Source organism: Equus caballus, chromosome 5 (assembly GCF_041296265.1).
Source record: "Equus caballus isolate H_3958 breed thoroughbred chromosome 5, TB-T2T, whole genome shotgun sequence".
Classification (NCBI taxonomy): domain Eukaryota; kingdom Metazoa; phylum Chordata; class Mammalia; order Perissodactyla; family Equidae; genus Equus; species Equus caballus.
In genome coordinates, this window is record NC_091688.1 from 84206588 (window position 1) to 84218489 (window position 11902).

General features: G+C 38.7%; 1 protein-coding gene across 2 annotated transcripts in view; it reads left to right on the plus strand.

Annotated features, from left to right (window-relative positions):
- Positions 1-9055, plus strand: part of MCOLN3 (mucolipin TRP cation channel 3) — a 31527-nt gene extending 22472 nt beyond the window's left edge. Inside the window, exons 8-14 of one of the 2 annotated variants that reach the window (XM_070267402.1) lie at positions 914-1026; positions 1110-1259; positions 4359-4460; positions 4569-4691; positions 5838-6044; positions 7235-7358; positions 7874-9055. In XM_070267402.1, coding sequence (XP_070123503.1) covers positions 914-1026; positions 1110-1259; positions 4359-4460; positions 4569-4691; positions 5838-6044; positions 7235-7312 — 773 coding nt within the window. In that variant the 3' untranslated portion in view covers positions 7313-7358; positions 7874-9055. The remainder of the gene's footprint in view (positions 1-913; positions 1027-1109; positions 1260-4358; positions 4461-4568; positions 4692-5837; positions 6045-7234; positions 7359-7873) is intronic. The other variant, XM_023641748.2, reaches the window with a different exon arrangement.
- Positions 9056-11902: the final 2847 nt, after the last annotated feature.

Consider the following 11902-nt stretch of genomic DNA (forward strand, 5'->3'; position numbering starts at 1 on the left):
GGACAAGAGATTTAACATCATGAATATGTCAATTCTCTCTAAATTAATGTATGAATTTAACATTATTTCTCCCCCCGCAAAAAAAAGTTATTGGTAGGATTCTTATTTGAAGTTGACAATCTGATCCTAAAGAATATATAGAAAAATAAACAAGCTAAAATACCCAGCAAAAATTCCAGAAAAGAGAGATATTTATCTTAAGGATTAAAACGCACAAAAACATCAAAAGGGTAAGATATAGTACTTGAATACATACAGTAATTTGGTACATGATAAAGATGGCATTTCAAATCATTGGGAATGATAGATTTGCTCTTTTGATTGGCAAAAACGAAAGATTACTCATATCCAATGAAGGAGAAGATGTGGAGATATATGTAGGGACATAAACTGGCATGATCTTTTTGAAGAGTAATTTCTTAGGATCTCTTTTTAGGAATACGCATATGCCTTAACTCAACAATTCCACCTTTAGATATCCATTCACCTAAAGAACCACTTGTGAGCCAGCCCTGGTGGTCTAGTGGTTAAGATTTGGTGCTCTACCACCATGGCCTGGGTTATTTCCTGGTCGTGGAACAACACCACCTGTCTGTCAGTTGTCACATTGTGGCAGCGGCTCATAGAGAGAACTAAACTAACAACTAGGATACATAACCGTACACTGAAGCTTTTTTAAAAAAGAAAAGAAATAGAAAAGAATCACTTGCACCTGTGCACAAAGAGGATGTGGAGAATTATTTGTAGTGGGGAAAAAATGGATTGTCCTTATAAATAAAGTATTGTGCATCTATACTGTGGCATACAATGTAGCAATTAAAATAAATAAGGCTAAAAATGAAAAGAAAAAAAGAAGCAGATGTCATCATATTAATGCCCCACTACATAAACAGGTAATCCTCTTTTCTTCCAGTTCAGAAGAACACTCATTACATGATGATCTTTGATGCCTTTGTTATTCTGATATGCTTGGCTTCAATGATCCTATGCATTCGATCTGTGATTCGAGGATTTCAGCTTCAGCAGGTAGGACTTGTTGCTTTCTAGGAATGCTATGAACATGTTGATTGACAGAGAAATTCACTGTGCCTCTCTTCTTTTCCCTAAAGGAATTTGTCAATTTTTTCCTCCTGCATTATAAGAAGGGAGTTTCTGTTTCAGATCAAATGGAATTCATCAATGGATGGTACATTATGATTATTATTAGTGACATATTGACAATCAGTGGATCAATTCTGAAAATGGAAATACAAGCTAAGGTAAAATTTTCCCTATTTATGTCAATTATTAGTGTCGTATTTACACTAGCAGTAATTTCTTTTCCCAGAATGTGAGAATTTGCAGAGTAAATGATTTCTTTCAAATTTTGTAGCAAGTAAACTTAAAATCAGTAACAGTAATTTTCTTAAATCTAGTTAGGAAATCTCTTAGGCAGAGTTCTTTAAAGTGTGATCCACAAGCTTCTGCATCAGCATCCTTTGGGTACCTCAAGTTAGATCTACTGAATCTGAACTCTGGGGGTGGGGCCTGTGAATTCATACATACATCCAAGTAACTAAGGTAAGAGGTGTTTTTTGTTGTTCTTTCGAGAAATGTCAGAAACTTCAACAACAATAAAAAGTGTAGGGCTGGGTGAGAAAGTGAGGCCAAGCTGCTATTGTGGGAGTGCTTGCTGCTGTTTCCTCTGTCTATTCAAATTGAGAATGTTCCCACTTTCTTACTTTTCCCACTGGTGTGCTACAAGATTTTCCATTTCAAGTTAGGATTAACCCAGTCTAGAAATCAACCCTCCCCCCAAAGCAAAAATCAAATTAAAAAACTAATATTGTTCAAATTTATATTTTTCTAGCCTTCACTGCAACTAAGTATGAGAATGAGCCACCTGGGGAGCCTGTTATGATTCAGATTCCTGGGCACAGACCCCCAAATGCAATGGCTCAGAAGAGCCATTTCTCCCTCATTTAATAGTCAGGGCAGGTTTCTCAGGTTGGTGAGTCACTCAGCTCCACGCAGTTATTCAGGGACTCATTTCCTCCCATCTTGTTTCTCTGCCAGCATTAAGGGTTGATGCTGGGTTGCCTCAGAAACAGATTGCAGCCTGTGGGAAGCGAAAACATGGTATGAAGGTAGCTCTCCCACAGTCTTATAGCCTTGGCTCAGGAGTGGTGGCCTTCATTTCTGTTCACATTTCATTGGAGAGAGAATTTAGTCACATCTAACTGCAAGGAGCACTGGGGAATACAGCCCAGACACGTGCCTCAGAAGGAGAGAATGGGTTTAGGTTGACATCGAGCAGCTGCCACCATATGCAACTGTGGTATATATCATTGGAATCGGGGTTTAACTTTAGGGATAACAAAGAGAGGAGTAAGGGGAGATTTGCAGTAGATCTTTATTTTTACCAACCTCAACTATCATTAACCTGAATAAGCTCTTAATGGTGTCCAACAATCTTTCTACATTTTTCTAGACCATTCACTCCCCTGTCTTACAGACAGTTATTTCATATGTTCTCATCCCTTCTGAAACCTCTAACACCCCTGCCCCATCCTCACTCTCAGCTGATGACCTTCTTTCCTATTTCATAAAAACAATAGAAAAATATAGAAATTCCACAAACCTCTGCTTCATTTATCTACCTACCAGCATCAGTGCCCATATACTCTGCTTGTTCTCTGTTCCTGTGGATATATTGTTTAAGGTACTATCTAAGGCCAACTCCTCCACGTGCCTACCAATGCCATCCCCGCCTGCTTACTCAAGAATGTGGTTCCAGCTGTTCTTCCTTTTCTCACACATCATCAATTTCCCATTCTCAACCACGCCATTTCTATTAGCATGATTTTTTCTCCTTTCTAAAAAGACAAAATCTCAACCTATTTCTCCCTTCAGTTACTTTCCCATTTCTCTGCTCCCCTTTGTATAGCAAAAGACCTCAGGAGAGTAGTTAATCTTGTTTCTGATTCTGCTCCTTCCATTCTCTCTTCTATCTGTTCCAATTGGGCTGCCTTGCCACTCCATTGGAAAGTGTTCTTTCCAGTGACCTCCCATGTTGCTAAGTGCAACAATCAATTTTTTATCCTCATCTTGACCTATCAGCAGCTTTTAACACTGCAAGCCCTCCCTCTTGGTTGATGCCATTTTTCAGTGGGCTACCACTTACCTGATTTTCCTCCTAAATTAAACATTGGTCTTCTGACTTTCCTTTGCTGGCTCCCTCTCATCTCACCAACCTATTACAGCAAGAGTGCTTCAAGGTATAGGCTTGGGCATCTCTTTTCTGCCACTGTCTTGGTAATCTCATCCTATCTCATGTCTTTAAATAGTATCTATTTGCCAATGATTTCCAAATCTATATGTCCAGCTTGGAATTCTTCCCCGAACTCCAGTCTCAACTATCTAAGTGTCTGTTCCATATCGTCACTTGGATGTCTACCTGGCCTCTGAAATTTAACATACCTAAAACAGAATCTCTAAAATCCTCACCTCTACAGTCCAAACCTGCTTCTCCATGGCCTTTCTAACTTCAGTTAATGGCAACTCTTTTCAGTTGCTCAAGACAAAAGTGATAGATTCATCCTTGACTCCTCTCTTTCACCAATCCCTTCTCCCCCACATCTAATCCAAGAGGAAATTCTATTGGTCTACCTTCAAAAATCACCCATCACCTCCACCATCACCAGCCTGGTCCAAACCATCATCAGCTCTCACCTACGTTATTGCAATAGGCTTCTCGCTTCTCCAACAATCTGCTCTCAACCATAGGGGCCAACACTTGATCATATCACTCCTGTTCAGAGCTCTCAAATCTCCCCAACGTATTCAGAGTAAAAGACAAGGTTGTTAAATTACCCACAAGGTCCTACACTACCTGCTCCCTTACCTCTGTGACTCCATATTCTTCCCTTTGCTCAGATTCACTATCTTGCCAGGCGCCCTTCTGCTTTGGGTCTTTGCACTTTCTGGTTCCTGTGCCTGGAAAGCTCTTCCTCTCGATTTCTGCTTGGCTTGTTCTCTCACTCCTTCAGGCATTTGCTCAAATGCCACCTTTTCAGTAAGACATTCCCTGATCACCCTATTTAATGCAACCCCATGGCCATTCCTTATTCCTTCCCCTGAATTTTCTCCTCAGCACTTACCTTTAGCTAATCTACCAAGGGTTTTGATAATTTATTTCCATTGTCTCTCTCCCCACCCTAGAATGTAAGCTTCATGAGGGCAGGGGGTTTTGTCTGTTTGTTGACTGCATTGTCCTTAGCACCTAGAACAGGGCCTGACTCACAGCTACCCAATAAATATTTTTTACCCAAATGAATTTCTGCCATATAATCTGATTATTTTCTTCCACTCTGTTTCAGAGTCTAACAAGCTATGACGTCTGTAGCATACTTCTTGGGACTTCTACCATGCTTGTGTGGCTTGGAGTCATCCGATACCTCGGTTTCTTTCAGAAGTATAATGTAAGGAATTCCATGGATCTCCATGCTGTTGGTGTTTCCCTTTCAAAGTTATTGCACTGCTTTTGCTGAAGGACAGAGGAATTCTTATGACCTCTCTTACTTTTGCAGCTCCTTATTCTGACCCTTCAGGCAGCTCTGCCCAATGTCATGAGGTTCTGCTGCTGTGCAGCTATGATTTATTTAGGCTATTGCTTCTGTGGATGGATTGTGCTGGGGCCTTACCATGAGAAGGTACTGATAACCAACTTTTTTCTGTTCCTATGAAGCTTTTAGAATAGTGCCAGTAGTCTGTTATCCTTTTAAAATGATCTCCTTTTATTTTGTGATTCAGCCTTAAAATGCTGAAGGTAGTATAGTCGTCCCTCAGTATCTTTGGGAGATTGTTTCCAGGACAGCCCCCCATACCCAAATCCAGGGATGCTCAAGTTCTTTAGATAAAATTTGCATATAACCTATGCACATCCTCTTGTATACTTTAGATTGCTTGTAATACCTAATACAACGTAAATGCTATATAAATAGTTGTTATACTGTATAGTTCAGGGGATAATGACAAGAAAAAAGTCAGTACAGATGCAACCATTGTAGGCAGATGTGGAACTGAGGGCCGACTGTATATCCATCAGTATGTTTATAAACCGGTAAGTGTGACCAACTTGAGAGGATAATTGATTCGCTCAACTGCCTCAACTCTGCTTATGGAGTCTGTCAGATAACTAAGTCCTTTTTGTCACCAGCTACATCAAATTTGATTCATCAATGTATATTCAAGTAGGCTATTTAGGTAAGCCTTCCCAAGATGTGACCTTATTTTAAAAAGTAATACAGAGAGAAACTTGTGGAAATACTTGAAAATTTTGTTACCAGAGTTCTAATCTTGACTATAAGGCCATTATCTTAACTGAATGAACTTTATGAGGAGAAGCATGAGCCTGCAATGTTGGGACCTGGGTATTTCTGCAGAAGCCTTTAAGGATCTCTTTCTATGAAGGTAATGGAGGGGGGTGCGGTGGGTAAGGCTTGACTCAGAAGATCGCTGTGGGTGTGGACCAGCCCCTCTGCCTTCAAATCATTCTGCTTCTATTAAGAGGAGCATCAAGGAGAGGAGCTGCTTGTCTCAGGAAAAATAGTAGGCTTACACACGTTATGCATGTCACAAAGCAAAGCTTGTAGTTACCTCAGGTAATTTATTTGAAAGGGGTAACTTGGGATACCTGGCCCCATTATTTATTTATTTGTTTGTTTTAGAAATTATTTTATTGAAGTCTTATTGGCTTATACTGGTCCCATTATTTTTAAATATGGTGTCATGAATGAACTCTCCAGTCAGAAGGAATATGAACTAAAGTGAACATTTCTCTTTTCTTCTTTTTCCAGTTTCGTTCTCTGAACACAGTCTCTGAGTGCCTTTTCTCTCTGATAAATGGAGACGATATGTTTGCCACGTTTGCAGAGATGCACCAAAAAAGTTACTTGGTCTGGCTGTTTAGCAGAATTTACCTCTACTCGTTCATAAGCCTCTTTATATATATGATTTTAAGTCTTTTCATTGCACTGATCACTGACACATACGAAACAATTAAGGTAGGTTCATCAAGAGCCATCAGCAGCAGCATTTTTCTAGAACTTGTAGAGAGACAGTAAAATATAGTACTTAAAGGGGAAGGGAATTGATGGAATGTTCATTTCTTCAGGGTAGAGAAGAAGGACTTCAGTTTTAGATACTGAGAAACAGAAATGAAGGAGAAACAGCATTTCTAGAACGTTGGAAGTTTTGTCTCTAAGTAATTGTGCTTTTGCAAACAAGCTTTCTAGTCATTTATTGGAATTATAAGGATCAGTAGGTATTGAGTGAGTAAAACAGATGGCATTTGAGAAAGACAAAATTTTGTGGGGAACTTTTAAAATCCAATTTTCATGAAGAAAAATTGGCCTTTTCACTTGGAGTGTGCTGTAACTGAACCCATTACCCTTTACAAGGCCCTGTGTGGCACTATCCCAGAAGCCTGGTCTCCAGAACAGGGGAGGGATTGATGTGTCAAGTACCAGCCATGTGTGCTTTATACGGCCGGAAGCATTATTTGAAAAGCTGTTATCATTCATATTGTCATTCACCTGGGATATTTTAAAAATCAGTTTGAGCCCTTTGAAATGTGGAGAGGCAGAATAAATACCCACATTTATTTAAATTTCTAATAACCTTATACCATCAGGTATACTATTGGCATAGATACTTTCGCTTGAAGACTTCTCTTTCTGGTATGAGAAAGGTAATGAGACATGAGGCCATGTGAATGGTCCTGGGACAAAGAGAAGGCCATCAGGAGTTGATGGATTATGAGTTGATAATTGTGAGTAGCTTACACATGAAGCCAGGGCCATGACCTCATTCTTACTGAATCAGATTTCAGGAACTGACTTTCCTCAGTACTTGCTTGGCTGTGTGCTTAAAGTCACCAAGGCGACTGGGAAAGAATTTAGTTGAACCTGTCCAAATCCTCTAAAAACTCACCACCCTGACTCTGCATGCAGAGAAAACCATATGTTATTCAAAGGTGACATCAAGATCTCTGAGAGTAACATGAGTTGACAATTCTCCATGACACAAGCCTGACACTCATGGTTCACGTGTTAACTTCTTTCCATGGGCTCAGAGCACTTCCAAATGGGCAAGCTAAGTTATTTTTGATCCTTTCTGGTCAGGGTACATTCTAGACCTCTTAGATCCCAAACGGATATAAATATGAGGCTCTTAAACAAACCTGTCTGTCCAGAAGAGAGACTCCAAAAGGGTGTGCAGACTGGAAAGGACCCTTACAGCATTCAGATCTTTTCCCAGATACCTGGACTAGCTCAGGAGCATCCAGGGCTGTGCTGAAGTCTTCAGAGGAACGCTAGGTATGCCCACCCCGCAGCCCCCAACAACATCATAGTTAATTTACTAGACAGGCGCTTTAACCAACTAAGCCACAGTGCCGCAGCCTGCATCATTGTTAATTTAGATCAGCTAGGTTCCTTGTGGCCTGAACCAGGTTCCATCTGAGGTGTCTGCTTCACAATGGCCTGGAAGTCATGGGGTGCAGGGCAAAGTAGTGACAGAGGTTCTTAGACTTGGGACAACACTGGCTGTATTCTCCGTGAAAAGAATCAGACTCAGATTTGGCATGCCCATTTTGGGTTGAACCAGACCCACAAAAGAGAGCCCAGGAGGGCACTCCAGAATCCCAAGCCCACTTGACCTTAGCCAAACCTAAGAGTGGCTCTAGAGGCTACAGCTTCCTGCAAATACTTCGGAAGTGACTAACTATCCCTCTAGGAAGATCCCCTCCCTTACCAAATGATCTATTTTGAATTTGGAATAAACTTTTTTCAAGGAGTTTATTAACTAGAGCTTTTTTTATTCTTCTGTATAGCATTACCAACAAGTTGGCTTCCCAGAGACTGAACTTCATACATTTATAGCAGAGTGCAAAGATCTACCCAATTCTGGAAAATACAGAATAGAAGGTGACCCTCCAGTATCAATATTCTGCTGTTGTAAAAAGTAGCTGTCAGGCTGATCTGTGCTCTAGAGGAAAATGTGACGTGTAACTGAGTTGGGAGACTCTCTGGATATTTTAAGATCAGGTGCAGCATGTTCAAAGAGTATTATTTTGAGCAAATTGATAGCTGTAACTCATCAAGAACTATGTTTATATCTTAAAAAGCAATATTTAATGTCTTTTCTGCTTTATGTTTATCTTTGGTGAGGGAAGCCATTGGATTCTTGTTCTTTCTTGTTTATTTTGTCATAGCTTTAGAACGTGCTCTCTGCTCCTTTTTATTCTCACTCTTACACTCTTGCTTCTGGCTATTCTGACTGTGTTGATTGTGTCATCAGTGGAAAACATTGCCTGGTCTGACAGTGACTTTGGACAACTCACTAATCCTGCCTGGACCATTCTCAGGGGTCCATCCCTGAGAGGGAGGAAATGGTTGCTGTATATCCAGGAATCACTGAATTTTAAAATCTTCTCTTAAAGGGCAGAATAAGAAAGAAGCAAGCATCACCAGCTAACAATACAATATTTGCTTCTGAAGGACAACTGTTATTTCATGCTATTTATAGTTCTGGAGAGGATCAGGTTTTTTAGTATTCATGTATAAGTTTTCTCTCCTCCAGTGTTAAAGTACAGAGTTGAAAGAGTATCCTATACATATATGAAAACTAAAGCACATACCAAATGTATATTCAATCCCACAACGATAATTTTATTAGTAGTTGCATGCCTTTGCGAAAACTGTGATGTACGGTGCCTATCATAGGCATATTTAGTCTCACAGAAAAGAGTAGTGTTTTGGGGTCAGGAGCTGTAGTTTCAAGGGAGAGGTTCTATAATTCACATTAAAAATGTTTTGGAAAACAATTATGCTCAAAATTTAAAAATAAGTGGAAAATGTATGCCTTAAAAAGACACAAAAACAAAGTCTCTACCTCCTGCATATTGCTGATTGGAAGTTTCAGGAATTTTCACAGCATGAACCTTGTTTTGTGTACTGTTTATTCAAATAGAAATGAATTCGATGATGGACAATAAAGGCTTTCTGAAAGCAAACTCCTTTTTTTTTTTTTTAAGAAAACTGATTTGTTAATTTTTGATTTTGTTTTAAGGGCTAAATGAAGATAGCCGAGAGATACTGAAATCGTTTTATTTAACATAATAATGATCATAATAATGACTCCAGGTGTTGACATGTGAGGCTTTACAAGTATAAGGTATTTTTGTAGTATTTGTTGTAGCTTTTAAAAAAGAAAAAATCTAAACCTCTAAGTGAGTTTTTCTCTTTTTTAGCTTAGTTCTAAAATTCGTATCACAATCATTTTTAGAATTTACTAGAATGCAATGTGAATTTTGAAATCGTTTATCATCCGATACTTTCCTTTCCTTTTTGTGGGATTTTTGGATTAGCAATAATACTTTAATGGCAATAGGAAACCACTGAGCGAGTGTTGGACCTGGGGTTTTGCTTTGCCCTGAAGTCATTCTGTTCCTGCTGTGGAGTTACAGCTAGTGACTTGGCCCCTTCAAGTCTCTCTCCTGATTCTCCAAGCTTTCTGATTGTGACAGGAGTCCCTGATAAATTCCAAGGCCTACTTTTTAGTAATGATGCCCATGAGAGAATATCTCTACTATTTCCTGAACTGTCCCCAAACCAGTACAATGGCTTGATCTAGCTAGGCAGGTAAATTGTGGGCCAGTCATTTCAGTGTTCCCCTTATACGTATATATGCACTACACAGAACGTCAAGGTTATGGTAAGAAGAAATAGAGAATGGAAGTCACTTTACCTCCCAGGCTTGTAGACTTGGGGAACAAAGAGGAGATCGGGGCTGGACTTTGTTGGTGATGCCCATTTGTCTGGAGGTCAGGTTCTCTGCCTTCTTCCCCCGCCATAATGATTCTCAAGCTTGTGGACAGAAAAATCACTGGGGGATCTTGTTACAACTGTGGACGCCCAGGTAATACCAGCAGAGATTTCTAACGTGTCAAGTCTCGGGGAGAGCCCAGGAATCTGCATTTTTAGGAGGCGCACAAGGTGAATCTGATGCAAGTGATTTGTGGTGGCTGCATGGCCCAGAGCTGGACCAGGAACAGAGACATCCCTCTGTTGGGGCTACAAATAAGGAACTATCCAGAAGGCTCAAAATTCAGACTTGCCTTCTATTTTTTGATCACATTAGTCAAGAGAGAAACCCCAAGGAAGGGGGTTTATAGATGTCAAAATAGGTATTTTAAGATTTGTGTTGTCTGCTACAATCATTTTTAGGTAAACTTTGATTTTGCTGATGCTACATTTTATTCAAACAATTCAGATGGCATTTTCTTCGATCACTTTAATAAAGCTTTGAAATATCTAATACATATTGAGTTTTAATCTTTTTGTCCCAGCACACCATTTTCAAATCACATTAATACATGCAAAAAGGTGACAGATTAGAAGAAATAAAGATAAAATTCTCATTATTTGACGATATGATGATCTACATAGGAAACCTAATAGAATTAAAAAGTTCTCAAAGCTCATTAGAGGATTCAGCAAGGTTGTTGGCTGTAAGATCAGATTAACAACTCTCTAAGCTTCCTCTCCACTATTAATCATCTAGAACATATAACAGAAATAATTCACAACAGAAACAAAAATCATAAACTATCCAGCAATTATCCTAAGGTAGAAAGTACAAGGCCTTCCGGGAGAAAATTCTTAAAACTCCGTTATAGGACATAAAAGAAGATCCAAATAATTGCAGAGATGATAATTCATGAATAGGGGCAACTTAGCACAGTAAAGAGTCAATTCTCTTCAAATTAATTTATATATTCAACATAGCAATATGAATTCCAGGTGCTTATTTTGAAACTCAAAAATTGAATTCTAAAATTCATATGACAAGATCTATATGAGGAAAACCACAAAACTCTTATGAATGAAATGAAGGAAGAATTAAGTAATTGGAGAAATATTCCATGTCTGTGGATAAGAAGACTCAATATTGTCAAGATATCAGTTCTTCCAAACTTCATCTGTAGATTCAACACACTCCCAATCAAAATTCCAGTGATATATTTTGTGACTATTGACAAACTGATTCTAAAGTTTGTATGGAGAGGCAAAAGACCCAGAACAGCCAGCATAATATTGAAGGAAAAGAACAAAGTTGGAAAACTGACACTACCAAACATTAAGACTTACCATAAATCTACGGTAATCAAGAAAGTGAAATAATACTTAAATAGATCAATGGAATAGAATAGAGAGCCCAGAATTAGATCCACATAAATATAGTCAACTGATCTTTGACAAAGGAGCAAAGGCAATACAATGAAGCAAAGACAGTCTTTTCAACAAATAGTGCTGGAACAACTGGATATCTACATGCAAAAAAAAAAAAAGAATCTAGACATAGACTTTACACCTCTCACAAAAATTAACTCAAAATGTGTTTATATATAGATATATACATAAAGCGTAAAGCTATAAACCTCCCAGAAGATAACATAGGAGAAAATCTAGATGACCTTGGGTTTGGTGACAACTTTTTAGATACAACACCAAATGCATAATCTACAAAAGACAAAGTTGTTAAGATAGACTTTATTAAAATAAGAACTTCTGCTCTGCAAAACACACCATCAAGAGAATAAGAAGACAAGCCAAAGATTGGAAGAAAATATTTGCAAAAGACATATCTGATAAAGGACTGTTACACAAAGTATACAAAGAACTCTTCAAAGTCAACAATAAGAAAACAAACGATTAAAAAATAGGCCAAAGATCTGAATAGATACCTCACTAAAGAAGATATACAGATGGAAAATAAGCATATGAAAAGGTGCTCAACATCATATGTCATTAAGGAATTGAAAATTAAAACAACAATGAGTCACCACTACACACCTAGT